The 22,090-nt window shown below is 39.3% G+C and overlaps 1 protein-coding gene across 1 annotated transcript in view; it reads right to left on the reverse strand.

Moving 5' to 3' along the window:
• The window catches only part of LOC108415118, a 51,156-nt gene extending 38,518 nt beyond the window's left edge, over positions 1-12,638 (reverse strand). Inside the window, exons 1-3 of the mRNA XM_037543596.1 lie at positions 12,471-12,638; positions 2,088-2,159; positions 43-399 (exon numbers count right to left, since the gene is read on the reverse strand). Coding sequence (XP_037399493.1) covers positions 43-399; positions 2,088-2,145 — 415 coding nt within the window. The 5' untranslated portion in view covers positions 2,146-2,159; positions 12,471-12,638. The remainder of the gene's footprint in view (positions 1-42; positions 400-2,087; positions 2,160-12,470) is intronic.
• Positions 12,639-22,090: the final 9,452 nt, after the last annotated feature.

Consider the following 22,090-nt stretch of genomic DNA (forward strand, 5'->3'; position numbering starts at 1 on the left):
ATTATTATTATTAAGTGAAGCACTCAAACTGTTATCACTCACCTTTAACTACAATATGAACAGTGACATCATCATACAGCGACCCAGACTCAACGTAACACTGATAAACTCCCTCATCAGAAGGATGGACTGCTGAGAGCTTCAGTGAGGTGTTTCCTTTCTGCAGTTCTTCTTTAAACAGAGCTGTTCTTCCTCTGTAAGACTTCATCTGCTTATCATTTGTGTCTTTATGACCTTCATAGAGATGCACTAGTTTGTCAGTATCAGTCCGATCTGTTCTGATCCACTCCACCGTCATATCCACAGCACTGATGTTGGGTTGGAGAGAACAGGGCAGAACCAGGTCTTCACCAGCTTCAACAACAAGAGGCTCAACTGGGCCAACAACCTTAAAGTTCTCTGTAATGGAAAATATAGTGTATAATAAAACAACAGTATTAAAAAAATTATACACACACACACATATATATATATATATATATATATATATATATATATATATATATATATATGAAATTATTTGTAAAAATCACTGCTTTCTCTTATTTTTTTTCACATTATTCTGCAAACATGAGGGCGAACATGCTCCAGCACAGTTGTTTTTAATTCATAATTCTCATCCAGGGGAGTCCAAAGTTCAGCCTCAGGTCCAAACAGGGCCCACAGATGGATTTTAATTGGCCAGTGGCTTCTGTATAAGAGTGTGTTAAGAATGGTCCACCAGCCAGAACATTGCATCAGTACCTTAAAGTAACAGTGCAATGCACTGCCATGTGATACCAAGGTTAGCTAAAGTTTAAGAGTCTTTCTTCTCTGACTAGACCTTCAGCTTAATGACTATAGCCTTCAGTCAAGACTACAGCCATGAAGCACAAACACTAAGAACAGCACCAATTTCTCATTAGAGCAAATTCAGTAGTTCAGTTAAAATGTATTTAATATTACATTTGTTTTGTCTCATTATAATACAAATAAACACTTTAACAGGATAATTGTGACGCATGCAGACAGTACTCCAGAAGACATGAACTGCTCTTCACAGAATCCCCTGGGGAATCACGAGGCTCAGCTGTTTCACTCGCTACTGTTTCCGGATCCAAACTCCATTTCCCAGACTCCTCAGCCACGTCATGTGACTACAGACATTTCTTCACCATCCTATCAGTGGTTGAGGTTACCTGAGTATTAATGTGACTGAGTGTATTACATGACTCTTTTAGTTTAGTGGAAGAGGCCGGGCTTTAGACTAGACCAGTGCAAAGTGTTGCTTTCACCTGTGAACATACTGAGCATTTTTTGGATAGCCCTGGATCGTGTGTTCGACTTCCTGCCTGTTCTCTTTTGACTCTGTTTTTTTGGATTTGCCCCTTTTGCACTGTTGCCTGGTTGGTGTACTTCATGGTTCTGACTCATCACCTGTTTTCTGGATTTTGCCCTGCCTTGCTTTTCTCTGTTATGGTCACCTTTCTTACTTTGCTGTTCCTCCTGGATTTGACCCATGCAGGTTTATTGACGACTCTCTGCATTTCCGATTCCCCAAGTTAAGCTTCATTTTTGGTTTCAAACCGCAAGCATCTGCTTTCTGGTCATACGTCCCAATAATAACTATTACATAAGACTTTATTGTTACTCTTAAACAACTGAATTATTTGTTATAAGAGTTTACTGTTCCACAGTGCTCTGAGAAATCCAACAATACATATGCCTCTCTCTCTCTCTCTCTCTGTCTCTCTCTCTTTCTCTCTCTCTCTCTTTCTCTCTCTCTCTCTTTTCCTCTCTCTCTCTCTCTCTCTGTCTCTCTCTCTCTTTCTCTCTGTCTCTCTCTCTCTCTCTCTGTGCATCTGTGGAAAGTGCATCTTTTATACAGTGACAGGAAACATGGGAGCTCACAGAAAGCTCAAATTCCATACGTGAATATTTTTAAGACTTAAAATTGTAAATTATTGGTGAATGATATTTTGGCCCACAGATATTTCTGACATCTGATATGCTATCTGGCTCTCTCTGAGTTTGAACCCCCCTGATCTATTGCATGTTTGATGCACATCTCGCTCAGATACACAGCTTTTTACATGACAGACACAAACCTGAATTGGCCTCCATGAAACCAGAGAAAATCAGCAGCATCACACACAGAAGCATCATTGCTGAAAGACAGTCTGAAGAGGGAAAAACGCAAAATTAGAGCTCTGCATGCAAGAAGATCCAGTTAACTCCGAAATCTGAAGCAGCATAAACCTTGCAGACCAAACAGAAATGTAACTAGAATTTAGCAGTTATCCTAATTTAGACACTTAACAAACAGTAAGTACATGTACATGAAGCCTTCATGGTCTATTCAGGAACAGAACAGTAACGCTTCATTATAATTACATAATCAGCCTGAGATATTCATTAAATACATTCATTAATGAGTAGCAAGTATACATTAAAAACATAATAAAAACATATCCTTTGATGTTTAATACATACATTAATATATATATATATATATATATATATATATATATATACACACATATGTGTATGTATATAATCCTGTTTTTGAGGAAACGAACACAATTCTATATGCATGATATTTAAAAGATATCCATACCTCAATAATTATTGTTGACTTAATTACACCCAGAAGACATTAGTGTTTCATGAATATAGTGCAAGTTCATGGCATTTCACATGCCTATACATTACATGCAACATACAGCACTTCAAAATGGGATTATGGGTATGTGATGTGCATTACAATGGAGGAATATGTAGGAATAATTGTATATTCTATCAGCCATTTTCTTGAGGATTTTAGGGATAACTTTAGGAATAGCCTTCCTACATAATCTCTTTTAATGTAATAAGGTAAGATGCTGATTTAGCTGTTACAGCTTCAGGTTCAACACAACTGAGACACTCTACAGTAGTTTCTGTATACGTTCATTATTCTGACAGTGCAGTATGAGCTGTGGTAAAGATGATATGATTAACATTATTTTATTGACTGTCTCAAAGGAAACATTTGTCAAAGTATACTCATTAGATTGTCATACAGCAGTTTGATGTAATTCATAAACATTTTATTTTAAGGTTTTGTAATGTGTTTGATATGAATAAACCAGGGACAGGACTCTTGGGTACAGTATGGTACACTGCTACCTCTCGGTTCTTATCAAACATTTAGGTGAAAAATAATGACTTTCGTTTACTCTCATCACTGAACTCACTAACTAATCCTTGCTGAACAGGTACGGTGTCCTTCTACCTCCTGTTCTTGCTTTGTTGTAGAAAAATATACTATTTATTAATAAACTTCAAAGCTGTTGTATATGTTTTATTGCAAGTGCTTATTAGCTAGCTAGTTAACAGGTGTCAACCCATTGCCTGTTGATGTGTATAAAATACAGTTTTGGAGGTTTACAGCCATATAAGGAAATCTAATCTAATACAGGATTATTACAATAATTCTGTTGTGCTCAGATTTCTTTTTCATGTTGTTTGTTTTTTAGTGTCCTGAATATTAATGTGATCAGACTAGGGGTGGTGAGGTGTGAGCTCAGGTGTAGGATTTATGTGAAATTCTTCATGAGCATGCTGCACACGGTCAAAACAGAAACTGCTTTATGTGAGGAAACATCAAAGCATTACACACTAAAATGAAAAACAGTCTTGCTGTAATATTCAGATCATCGTTTGATCTGATTGAATGAAGAATTCTTTAAAGTTGCTGTGTTTGAAATGTAACTTACAACCTCATTTTGGGAAGCTGTGCAAAATGTAGATAAAAAAATGCAATTATGTGCAAATCGCTTAAATCTTATATTTAATTGAACATAACACACAACATAACAGTGTATGTAAATATATATGCCCACTTTAAATTTGATACCAGGAAAATGTTTGAAAAAACATTTTTCACATGTAAGATGATTTGCTTTAGTTTTATTTGTCCAGATAATTTCCAATGACATACCTGAGCCAGCTCAGAAATATTCTCAGCTTGTGACTGAGGTTAAAAAACTCAGTTACTCAAACAACATATTTATGGTTGAGTAATTTCCTGAAGAATGCCAAGATCTGTGAAAATGCTTAGTATGCAAATTGTAAACTCCCCCTTTCTGCCACATTTCTAAACCCCACCCCTTCCCCCCAGTACCATGTACGGTAGTTTTGGTAAACCTTTTTTAGGAGTTTTCGGTCTCCAGTCACTTGGTTTCACTTGCCTACTGCCTGCAGACTTTATCCTCTAAACGTACCTCAGTTAGCAGGAATGGCTGAATTCAAAATGTAATTTTGAGCGGATGAGAAATTTAAGTTCATACACAGGTTTACCTGCTCAGATTTATTTTAGTCTTTATTCTAAAAACATGTCCGTGAGGCTTCAGTCAGTTGGAGTAAACCTGTAAACCAATCAGTACTAAAGCATCTTCAACATAATTATGCCATAGAATGAGTTCAGTAGGTGAGAAGATATAATCTCCTATAGGAGAGGCGCTGTTTACCTTTCATTTGAATTTTACCATCTTTCTAGCTTGGTGTTCTTTCTGATCATTTCAGTTTCAAATGCATTTTTAAAGAGTGTAAACGTATTTAAGGAAACTACATTTTAATTACCATCATTAATTATAACAGTTATCATGATAATCACATGATAAGTAACTATGGAGCTCCAGAAATACCTTTAATTTATTTAAAGCTGCTTTTAAAGAGAGTTAGAGTTTAGAGTAGTCTTTTAGCATCTACTCACCACAGGCTTTCATCGTATAGCTTCATCAAGGAAGTTTATTTTTCCATAATCCGAGATTTTAGTTTGGGGTTTATATATTTTATTGAAATCTGTGTTGTACTGCTGAAAATAGAATAATATAAGAAATTAAACTTCAACATGATGTTTCACCTTTGCTGCTTTCCTGATGAATAAAACCAGCAAGAGCTCCCCTGCTGGATATTTGCATACATAACTTCCTGAAGCATTTTTCACAAAGTCTTAGAATTGGTCAGATAACCTTATAATAAAGATCTGTTTGGCATTTCTTATAGACCTGATCCACATAGCATTTTGTAGTGTTACAAAAAAGGCTGAACAACGTTAAAAGTATTTAGTCTCTCAGCAACTATTAACACTAGACTTTCACATTTCTACAGAAAAAAGTATGGACATTACTATTTAACTCATTATGAACTCTAAAGCATTCAGCAATCATACATGAACTCTTCATATATGAATTAACTGAATATAAATAAACTCCTACAATCACACTTCTTGTGTAATTAATGTAGAAATGTATAAAGAGCATTATTAAAGAATAACTCCTCATGATGATGCTACACTGGCCTCCACATGTTTGCTGACCCCACATACACACGACTACAGTGGGAGCAGTGAAGGGTCAACCACCCAGCCTGAAATAATCTCGGGGAAACACTGCCTGTGTATAAACTGGTGGACTTTATCTTTTATAAAGTGAAACTAACCAAATGAAAACAGAACAATATCACAGAAACTCAAACTCTGACGAGGACTTAAATAAACCAGGTGTGAGGACCACGTGTCTCCACTTTACCTTCAGTACTCCACACTGAAACCATATTCACAAGCAGAACTAAAGCCGAGAGCAGAGTCACCTGCTTCTGAGGTCAGAGTTCAGAGTCTTTCAGAGCCTTCAGTTAGAAAAGTTCAGCTCCATCTTTATCAGGATCTCCAGTCCTACAGCAGAGACACTCATCAGCTCATATATGATAATACCATCTGTAGTTTCTCACAGTCCACCATCTTATTATAACACACTCCTGAACACACACCTGTACATATTCCTGCACACACACTCCTGTACACACACCTAAACACACTCCTGTACACACACCTGAACACACTCCTGCGCACACACTCAATCCCAGTCCAGACTGAATGATAATCTGACACCTCCCTTTTCTTTAGAGAGAGAAAACCAGTTGGAGCACATTTCACTCTCACTATATTAAAAGTGTATCTGAGGTCAAATCAAATCAACTTGTACACAGAACTTTATTCTGATGTAGAAACACTCAGTGCTTTGGCTTTATGTGTGTGAAGTCAGTAAACACTGAACAGACTGTCTGAATGTGACCCAGAAATCCAGACAGACAGCATTGCTGCTGTTCTAATGGTCTGATTTAGTGACCACATCATCCATGTTCAGTCAGATTAAACAGGTTCTAATGTTCCACTCATACATGAAGAGAAACACAGCATGAAGCTCAGAGACAGAGTTACTGCAGGAGAACTTCAGGGAGTTACTGTGTTTCTGTTCACAGAGAAACGGTTTCAGTTCAGGTTCACAACTCAATGAGTGTCTGAATCAGTTTTTCATTAGAAAAACATGAACCACTTTCAGGTTCCACACAACACCACATTCCACACACAGGAGTGGCTGAACACAGGAATACAGAGAGAGAAAGAGAGATGGGGAGAGACAGAGAGAGACAGAGAGAGAGAGAGAGAGAGAGACAGAGAGAGAGAGAGAGAGAGAGAGAGAGAGAGAGAGAGAGAGAGAGAGAGAGAGAGACAGCTTATTAAGAGTAAGTTACAACTAGAGATTCTGCAAAAGCCACACTTAAAACTTCTTATAAAAACTATGAAAGCAGTGATACATTATTTTCAGTTTCACACGTGCAAATGGTTTACATTATTAACTGAAAGCTCTAAAAATCTGCTGTAGCACTACTGAAAGCCAGCCTGACTGCTGCACTGATCTCAGAGTGGGGCTTTAATGTGCTCAACAATGTTTTCTGGTCAGTAGTTTGAAAAGGCAGTCAGGATTAATGTGATGACTGTACTGAGCTGAGTGGTCTTTAGCCCAGAGGACACAGTGTCCATGATTTCCAAAGAATTTCAAATGTTGATTCGTTGGACCACAGGACACTTTTCGATTTCACCTCATTTCGTTTTAAATGAGTTTGGGTCCAGAGAAGGTGGCAGCATTTCTTGACCCTGTTTATATTTGGTTTCTTTGCTTGCGTTTTGGAGTTTTAAACTGTATTTATGGATGCAGCAATTAATTGTGTTCATAAACATTGGTTGTCAGAAGTGTTTCTGAGCCTATGCAGTTATTTCCAGAGAATCATATACCCGTTTTTAATCTAGTGCCACAGTTGTCAGTTAATCAAAGCATTACACAACTTTACCAGCCTTTTGTTGCCCTGTCCAAACTTTTTTGGAATGTGTTTGCTGGAATCAAATTCAAAATAGGCATATATTTATAAAAAAACAACACGATTTTTAAGCTGGACTGAAAACGCTGAATAAGAAACTAAACAGGAAGCCAGGTCCACCTCACACATAACTTTTGGCTCAAGAACAGCAAGTTTGAGAAGAGTTTGCTAGCTGATACCATGATTAACTAAATTATTCTAAATTGATGTTTAAAACACTTTTGTTGTTAAAACCATAGAGCGTACAGTAAGATGCGAAGTGTTAAATCTGTCTTTTAGAACAAAACAACTGAGATCTATGACATGCTGTAGCCTATTGTTTGATCCAGTGCCTTAGGCAGACATAAATTGGTAGGCCTGTGAAAAAGTGGGTAGGCCAACTTAGTACATGCTGTTTCCAAATTTGTTTATGTCGCATTCCTAGCCTATTCCAGCCATACAGTCGTCACCCTACCTAATCCAACACTTCTACTCTATCTTAATACAAAACAACAGCAATTAACCGGAATACAGGATTCACATAAACACAACCAGCACTGCAGCACACTTCACTATAAAGCATGTATACGCTTACCACAGCCATGTCTGCCCAATGAAGATGACATTAAAAAGATAAAATCAGATAAAACAAAAACTTTAAAACCTAAACTTCATCATTTTAGGCTAAAGCGTACTGCCACAGCAGGAATAAAAATATTAATGACCCATTCATGTCTTACCTTAATGCACTGACATGACATCAGATGTTTGCTTTCACATTTTTACAAAGCCTATGCTAGCCTTTGTAGTAATATAGCACTATAATTACAAAATTCACAGAAAACGAGGTTTTCAGGTTTGGACAAGAACAAATCGTAAGGATCCCCAGTTTAACATTCCCAGTTTACCAGACTGGAGCTTCAAATTCAAACACTGACATGCTAAACAAACTGAAGGTTTGAGACAATGGTGGATAGCAAAAGTTGCTGTGCACTGAATGCAGGGCTTAGAAAAGAAGTGGAGCTTGGTAGAGAGTGTATGATTTGATTGGGCTTAATACAGACAGCTCACACAGAAAACTAATCAAATTTCCCAAGAACTAAGATCAGTCTGGGCAGGCTCAGGTAGTGGAAGGGAACACACCAAAGAAAAATTAGAGGATCTGAATTACTCAGGGCCCTGGGCTTCAGCCCATGCTTTAAGTTGCACCTGCATATCATCCCTTTCAGAACAAAACCTTGTACCTCTTGTACATTTTTGTTGTTTAACATTTTTACAGAATTTGAAATTTCCAGCTGCACCTCAGAATGTGTTACATTTCATAATGAATTAGTGAACAGAAAAGCTGCAGAATTACTTGGAAATGCTATTCTGTTAACTTCCATTCAGAGTTAAGTAGATTTTGTTCTTCCTCTGTAAACAATTTCAGTAAACCAAGATTATCAGAATTTAAAGAAGATTTTGTTGCTGCCTCCAACACCAGTCAATGCTGCGAGGCTTTAACTGTATTGTACACAGACAGTCATAAAATGATAAATATATACAGAACACAGATCTGAGGCTAAAGAAAAATATACACAGTGCAAAGAAACACACCGTGAATCATTACATAAACAACCCAACAGAAAGTAATAATCAGAACTGGAAACAGCAGAATTGTTCATTTTCCTATGTAGACATTTCAGCAAATAACCACAACTCACTGAACTGAAAACTTCCTCTCTCTAACCTCAGTTCAGTCTGAGAGTCTGTTTCACACCGAAAGTCAAAAACAAGCAGTAAATCAGTAAAAATACCCAGTAAAGCCGAGAGCAGAGTCACCTGCTTCTGAGGTCAGAGTTCAGAGTCTTTCAGAGTCTTCAGTTAGAAAAGTTCAGCTCCGTCTTTATCAGGATCTCCAGTCCTACAGCAGAGACACTCATCAGCTCATATATGATAATATCATCTGTAGTTTCTCACAGTCCATCAGTTTATTATATCACACACTCAGCTCCTCTACTGGAGTTCAGACTGAATCATAAACTAGCTGGAACTTGCTTTTCCTCAGAAAGAGAAAACCAGTTGGAGCACATTCAGTCACATTAGAGTGTCTCTGATATCAAACCTTAAAAAGACTGGGCCAGCAGGCTTTTCATGGATCAACATCAGCTACACTGCATTTGTCACACAAGCGTCTATGATACTGGATTTATTCATGTACTAAACTTTATATACGTTTCTGTTTAGGTATGGATGGAAAATTCCAGAGGTGTAAGTAATGAATTACATTTACTCTTGTTGCTGTAATTGAGTAGAGTTTTCCCTGTAACTGTAGAATTAAATCACAGTACTTTTACTGTTACTTGAGTTCATTTTTAATGAGATGCTTTTACTTCACTACTTTCATTTTTAACTTTACAGAGTAAAAATAAATTATAACCGTATCAGTTCAAACACCAATACGAACGACACGCGGTTAAATTTAAAAGATTCACCAACCTTAAAACAGCAGCTCTGGCAGGAAAAACACTACAGAGATGTCCAGTTTAGTGTAGAAGGACAGAGGAGAACTGAACCAGCACACAGGAGGAACAGACCACGTCCAAACGGTCACCTGTGTTCATTTAACATGAACTAAATAAAACAGCGTTATTATCAGCGGCCAAACACGAAACCTGCTGAGATCCGCTCTCACAGCTGGACTCCAGCCTGAGGCAGCGTTAGCTGAGCTAGCTGATCCGAGATAAACAGGTACCGTGTTTACGGGTTTCTTCTTTCTTTTATGATGATTCTGTTTATTAACCTGAAATCTGTTGTGTACATTTTATTACAGTGTCTGTCAGACACTTTAGTTAACAGGTGTCACCCACAGTTTACCTGTTTATACAGCCTAGTTTAGCTGCTGTGTTGGAGATAAACGGTCGTGAACGGCTGTGATACAGAAATCTAGTCTAATACAGGTTCTTCATAAACTCTGAACAGTGATTCTCTCAAGCTGTCATTGTTGAAGCTGACTGGCCTGATCTGATCAGACTGCACATATTCATTATTCCTGATAACAATACTACAAATATCTCAATACACTTATTGTATAGTAAAACACATGTAGGTGCATATATGTGTTCAGGAGTGTGTGTGTAAAAAAAGAGAGAGAGAACGAGAGACGAGAGAGAGAACGAGAGAGAGAGATGAAGAGAGAGAGAGAGAGAGAGAGAGAGAGAGAGAGAGAGAGAGAGAGAGAGAGAGAGAGAGAGAGAGAGAGAGAGAGGGAGAGACAGAGACAGAGAGAGAGAGAGAGAGAGAGAGAGAGAGAGAGAGAGTGAGTGAGAGTGAGAGGACAAAAGGGTGCAACAGTGTGAATGTTTATCATTGTGTTACCACTAGATGGCGACACTGGGTCGTGTCTGAAGAAACACTGAAAGGAAACTGAAAGGAAACTGAAAGTAACTTGAAGCTGTGGTGGTTAAAGAAGGAGAGAAGCTGCAGATTTCAGTTCTCTGGACTTCACTCTGGGAGGTCAGGAGGTTTGGCTGCTCTAATGTGAAACAGTGTAAAACTAAACGAATCTGATTGAACTCAGTGTTACTCAGGATGGATCAGTGGTGTAGAGGAGCACTGCTACAGAAGGTCCTCTCAGTGAAATGATCTTAAATCCAGTCAATATATCTACCACTTCCCATTTTGAGATGGTGCTCATTATAAGATTCTAGCTCATTTCTAGAAATTATCTACTAATTTAATGAAGTAAAATGATCTCACTGTACCGGCAGATCGAACAGATTTCTCACAACAAGGAAAATAATCTGACAATAAAGTGAAAATTTCATCCAATAAAATCACTTAAAACCAGTTAAAAAGTGTCTTTTTACTTTTACTCGACACTCCCACTAGGAGAAATATTAGATTATTAATTAATTAGTGGATTATTGTGTGTATATAATACACTACATATATATTATATATATAGACGCTATATTGATTGTAAATACTGACCGCACGCTGTTTAACGCCTGAGAGAAGCTTTTCTTATTTTGGAGCTAACATGGTGGATGTTGTAGTTGCTTAGAGTGAAAACACGTTTATTTATTTTCAACTTCAATGAAAAACATGCATTTTATACACGCCCACCACGTCGTATGGTTCTTAAATTAATAATAGACAAAAAAAAACCTGAACCCAGTGGTTTTTATTAAAACTGGGTTTTAATCTGGGACTAAAACCCAGTTCTGTGGTACATTTTACTCTGGTCAAAGTCCCAGTTTGGTCTAAATGATGATTTGACTGTTTTCTTCTCCTAATTTCCTGAAGCTCCTCGTTCCTCTGCTCACATCGTGGCTTCTGTTACAGGAACGTCACGGTCATGTTTGAGGTGCAGAGCTAAGAGGATGAACTCACCACAAGACCAAACCTGACGGTTCCCAGTCCAACAGGAACCTCTCAGTGAAATTAAAGAGGAATTTTACAGAATCACACAGACGTTCAGCTCAAACCAGCAGCTGAACACAAACGAGTTTCAGAGCAGAAAAGCTAAACTATTACAGTAATAACTGGGTCTTTAGTTCAGGCTCCAGACTGGACCACAATGATTAATCTGAGTAATAAAGTTCATCAATAAATAAGTTATATTAGATTAATTAACTGGCCAGCGGCGACTGATGGATTATTATTATTTTTATGGGTAACTATTTATTTCTGTTCTGTATTTATCACTTTTTGTTTTTCTGCATTTTCTTTATCCATTTTCATCTTAAAGCGTAACTGATAGGCTTTCGTCTGGTTCCTATCATCATCACTGTGAACAGTTCTGACTCTGTAAGTCTCTCTAGAACCAGGCGTTTCATACCAAACCGCTCTGTGATGTTGTTGGCATGGTAACCATTTAATTATGCAGAAACTATGAAAAATGGGTGGAATTCCCCTTTAAATCACAGAGCTGGTCTGATTTTTTTCTGTGAATCGGCTCCGTAAGCTACTTTTTATCTAGAGCCCTGTTTAGTTATTAGCCATCATTTCTAAGTGAAGATCTTGAGAAAATCAGCCGTTATTCAGTCTTATTTAATGAGTTACAGTGAGACCCAGAACCATAAAAGGTTACAAATATTTTGGCTGCGTCCCAAACCGGAACACAATGTCAGTAGACTGTGAGTAATTAGAGCTTCTATTAGTTCATTTGGCTCTTATCATGTTGGGAATATAAACGTCTGAAAGCTTCAGAAGCTCTTTTTACTTTTCTGCTGTAACTGTTTAGTCCAGACATCATCAAACCCACTGCAGCTGCTCTTTATTCTGGACTATTTCAGCTCCAAACACAGTGGATTATAAAACCTCTGTACCTTTCAAAGCTCCGAGCCTCCTGTGGTGCTTCGGCTCTCGGCCTGGACTTTTATGGTGGGAGAGCTTTTTCCCTCTGAGCTGATGTTCCTCTAAACTCAGACAGATCAGCTCTTTGATCCCGAGGCTGTCCTCAGTTTCCCTGCTCTTTCTCCTCCACTGCTCCTCACTCGTTCACCAATGATAACCTGAGCAACGACAAACAGTCAGGGTTTACAGCGCGCTGCTCTGAGTGGACCCTCCGTGAAGCCCCCCCCATGTGGTCAGGCATGGAATAAAACGCTAATATTGGTTTGAGCTGTTTGAGCAGTTAAAAGAAACATTTGAGCTTTTAATTCTTCAGCTGCTGATAAACAGGTTTAGTCACTAGTGATGACATCATCACCACAGGATCAGCACTGGGTGATGGTGAAGACCTGAGAAAGGCTGAATTCCTGTTAGTGAGGTTTTGTGATGTCACGCTTAGTTTAAGGAAGAAAAACATTCATGTTGGTCTTTCAGAGTATCTTGTGCGCTCATGTTAATGTGTGACTTGTTAAAACGCTCATCAAATATCAGCGGAAATTTACTGGAAGCACCAGGAACACAGCGGGTTTTAACAGCGACCAGGGTGGGCTCACATTATCCCCTCTGGGGGGTTTGTGGATGTAATCTGTTGACGTTGATGGGGGGCTGAGTGACGTCACTTATTAAAAACATTTTTAGTCTATTAATTGATCATTAAAGTAGCACAAACGAATATTAGCAGCTTTATTCCGTCTCTGACCACATGGGGGGGGGCTTCACGGGGGTCTGAGTGGCGCTAATCTGCCGCAGCAACGAGGCTCCAACAGACAGAGCTTAGCTAGATTAGCTCCTTCCGCTAACCTTCCCGAGCGTTAGAGACAGGACCCCCAGAGAAGCAGAGAGAGGGTCTAATTCCTGTCAGGGGGGTTTAATTTAATCACTGCCCACCTTTTAAAGCGAATTCTGCCCCCTGAAGTCCGGTAATCCCGGCTGGAGCTCCACTTGACCCGGCGCTGCTGAAAAATCCTCGTTTTTGTGTGTGTGGAGCTGAAAAAGGTCTCCGGGTCCCGAGCGGCTCCATAAAGCCTGTAGCGGCCGTTTGGAGGAGGTTTTACCGGAGAATAAAGCCGATAAACCCGCTGCTGTTGATGCTGTGAGCGAGTTACTGTGAGCAGCTCGTAACGGTCGCTCGGTTTAAACTAGTGGTGCGCGGATCGATACTGAAATATCGATTCCATCGATACCAGGTCTTTATGTTCTAAAATCGATTTTCAAATCAAAATATCGATACTTTTGATACTTCAGTCATTTGAGGTAAGGCAAAGCACTAACATGAAAACTGTGGAAGTAACTAAAATATTGAGATCTTGTCTAAATGTCATGCGGTTGGTGGGAACTACTTTTTCTTCCGCCTGGGTCAGTGCATAATGCGTAAGTACTGCGGCACGCTCACCCAGACGCTCGCTCAGTCTACGGCGCTGTACGTACCGCTATGGCGGAACGCGAGAGAAGTCATGTGTGGAGCTATTTCAGCTCCACAAACAGCCAAGATGCTGTTTGTGATTTGTGTAAAAAAAACTATAAGGAGTTGTGGCAACACAACAAACCTTGTTAAACACCTTAGGGTAAACCACACGGCCAAATATGAGGCTTTCACGCTTAGGCGGCCAGAAGAGGAGAGCACTGTGTCAGATGCTGCTAATGCTAGGGCAAGACAGACCTCTCTAGCGGAGGCCTTCGGCTGCGGTGCCGCAGGCGGACACTGTCCAGGTACAGAGGGAGACAATGTGAAGCCTTAAGCAGCACTAAGCGCTGTTACTGTTAAGAGCTGTTCAAATCAATACCATAAATATGGTTATGAAGTAAATAACGACATAAATACACGATTCAACAAAAAGCTGCATCAGTTTAGCTTAGAGTAAAAAATATGTGCATCACTGGGCGATTTATTCAGGTAAGGTTTGCTAACGAATTGATAAGTATTTATAATTGATAACTATAAATTATTTAAAGTAGATTACATATACTAGGCGTCACTAAGTTATAGTAATTGTGATAAAACAGCCATGGTGAACTTTCAGTGAACATTTCATAAAATGTATCTATTATTATGTACAGTCAGGCTAATTTGCTGTTAAATGAACATATAAAAATGTAGGTATTGTCAACCTTCTGCAATTATTGTGGCATTTATTTATTTAACTAAATATTTTACTGCCAATTTCAATTTCAGTTACCCAGTATTATAAAACAGCAAGTATTTAATTTGTTTTGCCCTGTGATTTTATATTGTTTGAAGATGATTCCCCAAGAGCAGCGACACTCACAAGATGCCTGGGACAGATGATTGTGAAGGATCTCCAGCCTCTGTCCATAGTGGAAGACCAAGGTTTCCAAGCATTTGTGAGAGCTCTTGACCCTAAATATAATCTCCCAGGAAGAAAAAAACTGACAGACTCATCTTGTTAATATGTTCGATGAATGCAAAGGCAAAGTAAGGGCGTCTTTGCAAAATGCTTCTAGTGTTGTAATTACCACTGATATGTGGACTTCAGTTTCCACAGAGGCATATTTAACTGTAACATGTCATCTAATTGAAAACTGGCAAATGAGGGAATTTGTTCTGGAAACCCACACTTTCCAAGGGCAGCATACAGCAGATAATATCTGTTTAACCCTTAAACGAATCACAGATGAATGGGGCATAACTGACAAGGTTGTTGCAGTTGTGACAGACAATGGTGCAAATATGGTAGCTGCAGTGCACAAGGCTGGATGGAGGCATCATCCATGTTTTGCACATACACTAAATTTAGTTGTAAAGGACAGTATAAAAACTGTCCCAGAAGTGGTGAAAGTGCTGGAGAAATGCAGTGCGATCGTGTCCTTTTTTCACCACAGCACACAGGCCACACAAAAGCTCAGGGGTATTCAACAACAGTTGAAAGTGGCAGAGCACAAGCTAATCCAGTCAGTAGATTCCCGCTGGAATTCAGCTTCTTACATGCTGGAGAGGATATGGGAACAAAATGAAGCTGTGACCACTGCCCTCTGCCTTTTAGGGAGGAATGCACTGTGCTTAAATCAGGGAGAACTATCCCTCATCAAGCAAACAGTTGATGCATTAAGACCATTTGAGGAAGTGACACGGGAAGTTTCGGCTGATAAGTATGTTTCAGTCTCCAAAGTTATTCCACTTGTATCACTCATTCACAGGGCTGTAGCAGCCTGTGAGTGTCAAGGTAGCTCACTTGCTGCACAACTGGCACAGCAATGTCAGCGCAGATTCAGGGGTATTGAGAGCATTTACTGTCTAGCTGCCAGTACATTTCTGGATGTTAGATTTAAACATCTCGGATTTCGAGACAAGGACAATGTGGAAGTCATGAAAAAACGTCTCCTCTCAGAAATGCAGGAAGTGTATCAGACAAGACAGGCAGCTCCCACTCTAGCCCCAAGCTCAACAGCTACTGTTAGCTCTTCCCCATATACTTCCACTTCAGGGTCTTCTACTTCAGAGCCAAACCAGAGTCCTGCCCCCTCAGGTTCAGCTGTATCAAAAGGAGGCATATGGACTGATTTTGACATGCAGGTTTTGTCAGGACAACATCACAGGTCAGCTGCCAGTGATGTACTCATTGAAATACGTCAGTACTCAGAAGAGAAAGTGATTCCCCGAGATAGTGATGCACTGGTTTGGTGGAAAGAACATGAACCAACCTTCCCAGCCTTGAGCAAACTAGCAGTGAGATACATGGGAATTACTGCCACTTCTGTCCCAGCAGAGAGAGTCTTTTCAAAGGCAGGAGAGGTTCTGAGCAAAAAACGCAACAGACTAAAGGGGAAAACAGTAAATATGATATTGTTCCTCAACAAAAACCTGTAAATTAAGTGTTATTTAGATATTCAGTATGTTCATGTTAATGCAATATTTCAGGAGTTCTAGATAATTAAACACTCATTTATTTTAATTGTTTTATTATTTTACTTATTTAATTTTTTTTGCATGTTTGAAAACAATTTGTGTGAGGGTTCTGTTTTTTCTGTTGAATTAGTTCTGTTATATTGTAAATGAGGCTGCTACCTCAATATACTTTATTTAAAATAAATAAATAACTCTTATATCTTGTATTTCTTTTATGATGCTATGACTTGAAATACACTACTTTTTTTAGATTTACGAGACACATTAAGTGTAGTTGCACAAGGTATCGGTATCGGATCGGTATCGCCGATACCAGCCTGAGTTTTACTCAGTATCGGATCGGAAAGGAAATCGCTGGTATGGAACATCACTACTGACTGACTCACGCTCTTAACTCCTCCCCCTTATCAACTCTCCAGCAACCTCTGACCCCTTTGTAAACGATACTTAACAAAATAATATAAATGCTATAAAAATATATGAAACAACTAAATTTTCTAAAAATTCTGTACTTTTGCTTCTAACAACTTAAATATGCCTTGCGTAAATAAAATAACAAAAAATATACACAAGTACTGTATTTATGAACTGGAACTCCTTCCTGATATTCTTTTAGGCTGCAACACATGCAAGGACTTCAGCTTTTGAGCAACCTGTCCCATCCCATGTTGTTTGCAATTTGGCAGACTGAGTCTTTCACTTTGAGGAGGCTGGAAATGAGGTTGAACCTGCTTGACCAGCATGTGGGGCAGTCATTTACAACAATAAGGCCACACTCGTCCAGTAGCCTCTGTGCTGCAATGGAAGACCTGCGAAAGAGCTTTACCACTGACCACTGATCAAGGCCTCTCTTGACACTTGATTCCTTCTGTATCGTGTGGATGACGAGCTGTAAGGTGTGCGTGACACACGGTGTCTGTTCCACATCCATGTCGACATGATGATTCCCAACGACAGGAACACAGATAAATGAGCATAAGTATATAAAATGGTTTTAAATGGGTGTGGAGTCCTTTTCTTCTTTATTTCTATTTTCTCTTGTTATACAAAATTATCAATGTAGTACACACACACACACACACACACACACACACACACACACACACACACACACACACACACACTACATTGTCTATTTTATTAATTGAACTATTACCCAAGAAGAATACAAACACAGTGAGGAGAAAGAGATACAGCACTAGAACATACAGTCTCAGACATATATTTATATAAAAGCTGCGTATATGGACATATTTCTATATTGTGCTCTATTTACACAAAATTAGGTCAGTTCATCATTTATGTTGAACAGATTCTCCCAAAATTTTACGCTTTTTGCAGTTTGAATAGATGTGATGCTTTGCTACACACAAGGATATTAATTGTGTGTTTGACATCATATAGAGAACCTGCAGATAACGCCTTTCAAATTTGTGTTTTTCAAACTGGGAATGTTATGGAATACCATGCTGGGCTGAAGGACAAACAGCGTAATTCCTAGTCAACAGTGCGTTGTAGTGTCACTTTGTGCTCTTATTAGTACTAAGATCTGGATTTTAATGTGTTAATAAAATGTACAAAGTTACTGACACTCTGGGTCACCTGTGTGTGCATTACAGGGTCAGAGCTGACCAAGGCGTGGAAAATGATGAAAATCCCAGATTCACGTTGAGTGTTCATGGAACAGACAGGGAAGCTTCATGTCTGGGAAAAGCGTTCATAATCAGAGGTTTCTCATGTTTTACCAAACATTTGAGGTCTATTTTGTGTAAAATCATAAATACTTTTCTTGCTTTGTCTTGTTTTAAAACACTGACACCCATGAATATACAACAGATATACAGTGCTGTGAAAAAGTATTTGCCCCTCACCTGATTTCTTCTATTTTTGCTGATTTGTAACATTTAAATGTTTCAGATCATTCAGCTAATTTACTATAATGTAAAGACAAAGTGAGTAAACACAGAATGCAGCTTTGTGATCGTTCCATTTATTGAAGATAAAGATTTATTCAAAACCATCAATCATGTGAAAATGTAATTGCCCTCTAAACTTAATAACGGGTTGTGCTGCCCTTGGCAGTAACAGCTGCAATCAAATGTTTGCGATAACTTGCGATGAGTCTTTCACATCATTGTGGAGGAATTTCGGCCCACTCTTCTTTGCATGATTGTTTTAATTTGGCTACATTGAAGGGCTTTCGAGGATGAACTGACCGTTTAAGGTCTTGAGATGGGATTCAGGTCAGGACTTGCCTGGGCTACTCCAAAACCTCAATTTAGTTTTTTGAGCCATTCATAGGTGGACTTGCATGTGTGCTTCAGATCATTGTCCTGCTGCATAACAAATGCGCTTGAGCTTTAAGTCACAAACTGACAGACGGACATTTTCCTTCAGGATTTTCTGATAGAGAGCAGAATTCATGATTCCATCAGTTATGACAAGCTATCCAGGTCTGGCAGAAGCAAAGCAGCTCCAGACCATCACACTACCACCACATTGACTGTTGGTATGAAGTTCTTGTGGTGGAATGCAGTGTTAGCTTTACGCCAGATGTAATGGGACCCATGTCTCACATAAAGCGCCACCTTTGACTCATTAGTCCACAGAATCTTGTCCCAAAAGTCACCTAGATGTTTTTTGTCAAATGTGAGACGAGGCTTTGTGTTCTTTTTGGTCAGCAGTGGTTGGCGCCTTGCAACTGTCCCAACAATGTCATTTTCACCCCGTCCCTCTTATTGTGGAATCATGTTCATTGACCTTAACTGAGGTAACAGAGGCCTGCAGCTCTTTAGATGTTTGGCTGGGTTCTTTTGTGACCTTCTGGAGGAGTCATCAATGTGCTCTTGGAGAAACTTTGGTAGGCCGACCACTCCTGCATTCTTCCTTCAATAAAATCATTTAAAACCAGCATTTTGTGTTTACTTAGTTTTCCAGTGTCTAATATCAAAAGTAGTATGAAGATCTGAAACACTGACGTGTGACAAATATGAAAAATAGAAACTGAAGGGGCAAATTCTTCTCATGGCCCTGTAGATACAGTGTCTATAGACTGGGCCTAGATGGCTTCTACCCCTCAGAACTACCAGATACCAGGGCGGTTTCTTTCCACATGCTAATACTCTTTGTTCATCATATTGTCTGTAAATTCCTCGGATGTGTCGGCATTGACTCGATTCTGATTAAAAATATTGTACATGTTCCTAGCATTGAACGTCTCTGGTGTGATGTCAAGACCTGCGTTACCTCAAAGTACTACAACATGCTCCAGAGTCTGGAGAGGGATCAGCTTCTCTGTGTTTCCTCTGCAGGTTGGGAACTCCAAGCACTCTTAACTTCTCAGAAAAACATCAGTTATGGATATTCAACTTTTCAGTTAACAGAAACCTGTACAGAAAATTAGATTCTTACCCTGAGCATGGTTATGAAAATGTTATGAAAATGTTCTTCATTTTGATTTTGCATGTTGTGCGGCACATACTTTACATATTCATACAGCACTCTCCATAATTATTGGCACCCCCCGTTAAGATATTCTTAGGTTTCTAGTAATTTTTTTCAATAATATAGGACAAGAATGCAAAATAGAAAAACCCTTAATTAAAAAACTTTAATTCAAGTGCATTTAATCAGTGGGAAAAAAATCCCACATTAAGAAATAATTATTTTACATGAAATCATCTGTGCCACAATTATTGGCACCCCTGATGTTAAAACTTTGTACAACCCCCTTTTGCCAACAAGACAGCGCTTAATCTTCTATCACACTTCAGAAGATGGGAGAATACAGAGAGACGGATCTTCCACCATTCCTCTTTGCACAATCTCTCTAAATCGTCCAGAGTCCTGGGTCCTCTCCTATGCACTCTCCTCTTCAGCTCACCCCACAGGTTTTCAGTTGGGTTAAGGTCTGGGGGCTGAGATGGCCATGGGAGGAGCTTGATTTTGTGTCTGGTGAACCAGGTTTGTGTAGATTTGGCCACATGTTTAGGGTCATCATCTTGCTGAAAGACCCAGTGATGACCCATCTTCAGCTTTCAGACAGAGGCCACCAGATTTTGATTTAAAATGTCCTGGTATTTCAAAGAGTTCATGACGCCATGCACCCTAACAAGGTTCCTGAGGCCTTTGGAAGAGAAACAGGCCCACAGCATCACTGATCCTCCCCCGTACTTCACAGTGGGTGTGAGGTGCTTCTCTACATACTCATATTTTGTGTTACGCCAAACCCACTTAGAGTGTTTGTTGCCAAAAAGCTCCATCTTGGTGTCATCTGACCAAAGCACACGGTCCCAGTTGAAGTCCCAGTACTGCTTAGCGAAGTCCAGACATATTTTCTAGGAACTGTTTGGGGCAGGCAACAACTGTGGAGCAGGTGATTTTATGAGAAGTCATGTGAACTTAAAAAAAACAAAGTTAAAGGCTAGGGGTGTGACGAGATCTCGCGCGATGTATCTCAGCGATATTTCTCGTCACGTTAAAAATCTGTCTCGCGGGATTTGTGATCCAGCAAGCAGCCAGAATGACGTCGGAAAATACAGGTATTACTATTGAAGATGCCCCCGCCACTTTCAAATCGTTTGTTTGGCAGCATTTTGGGTACCCGGCGGAAATGATAAATGGCAAGAGAGTGACTGATAAGACACGGACCATATGCAAACATTGTATGAAAACAATGCCGTACACCGCGGCTAATACGAGCACGATGCAGAGACATTTACAGCACCACCATCGTGCCTTTCTGTCCCTGCTACCTCTGTTCCAAGTGAGCGCATCTTTTCAACAGCAGGAGACAGTCAATGCGCAAAGATCCCAACTGCTGCCAGAGAATGTGGACATGCTGATATTCTTAGAAAAGAACATGGCTGTGTAGTTGCAGCAAATTGTCAGTGACATACTTGGTCAGGCTCTGTTTGCACTATTTGCACTCTGTATTGTTTGCACTTGAAAAAAGGAGAAATATTTATTTTATTTATTTTAACTTTTATAAAATTTTATTTTAATTTCAATTTGTAGAGGAAGAAGTTTATTAAAGGTTCATGCTTACATCATGCATGTTAAGAGTTATAATAAAACATTTCAAAATGCATGTGCAACTCAGTCAAATAAAAGTCTGTTGTCCAGTCATATAATTTGTCATTTTAGTTTTCTTAAAATCTCGTCTCGTTCTCGTGAACCCAATATCGTGTCTCGTCTCGTCTCGTCTCGTGAGCTGAGTGTATCGTCACATGCCTATTAAAGGCTACATTTTTCAGTGAGAGATGATGTTTCTGAAATAAAAACTGCATTTATTTTAAGGCTTTTAATACATCTTAAAGAGGGGTGCCAATAATTGTGGAGGGCAGTGTATATATTAACCCGCTAGCTGTGAAACAACTCACTAGTCATAGTGCATTAGCTCCACACTAACCTGCTAGCTGTGAAATAGCGTGTTAGCTCTATGCTAACCTGCTAGCTGTGAAGTAGCATGTTAGCTCTATGCTAACCTGCTAGGTTTGAAGTTACGTGTTAGCTCCATGCTAACCTGCTAGCTGTGAAATGGTTTGTAAGCTCTATGCTAACCTGCTAGGTTTGAAGTTACGTGTTAGCTCCATGCTAACCTGCTAGCCTGTATTTACCCTGAAAGGTGTGTAGTTTCACTTTCAGCTCAGTCGGTTTCGTCTGTGCAGCTGTAAATAAATCAGACGCGAC

Source organism: Pygocentrus nattereri, chromosome 12 (assembly GCF_015220715.1).
Source record: "Pygocentrus nattereri isolate fPygNat1 chromosome 12, fPygNat1.pri, whole genome shotgun sequence".
Taxonomy (NCBI): Eukaryota; Metazoa; Chordata; class Actinopteri; order Characiformes; family Serrasalmidae; genus Pygocentrus; species Pygocentrus nattereri.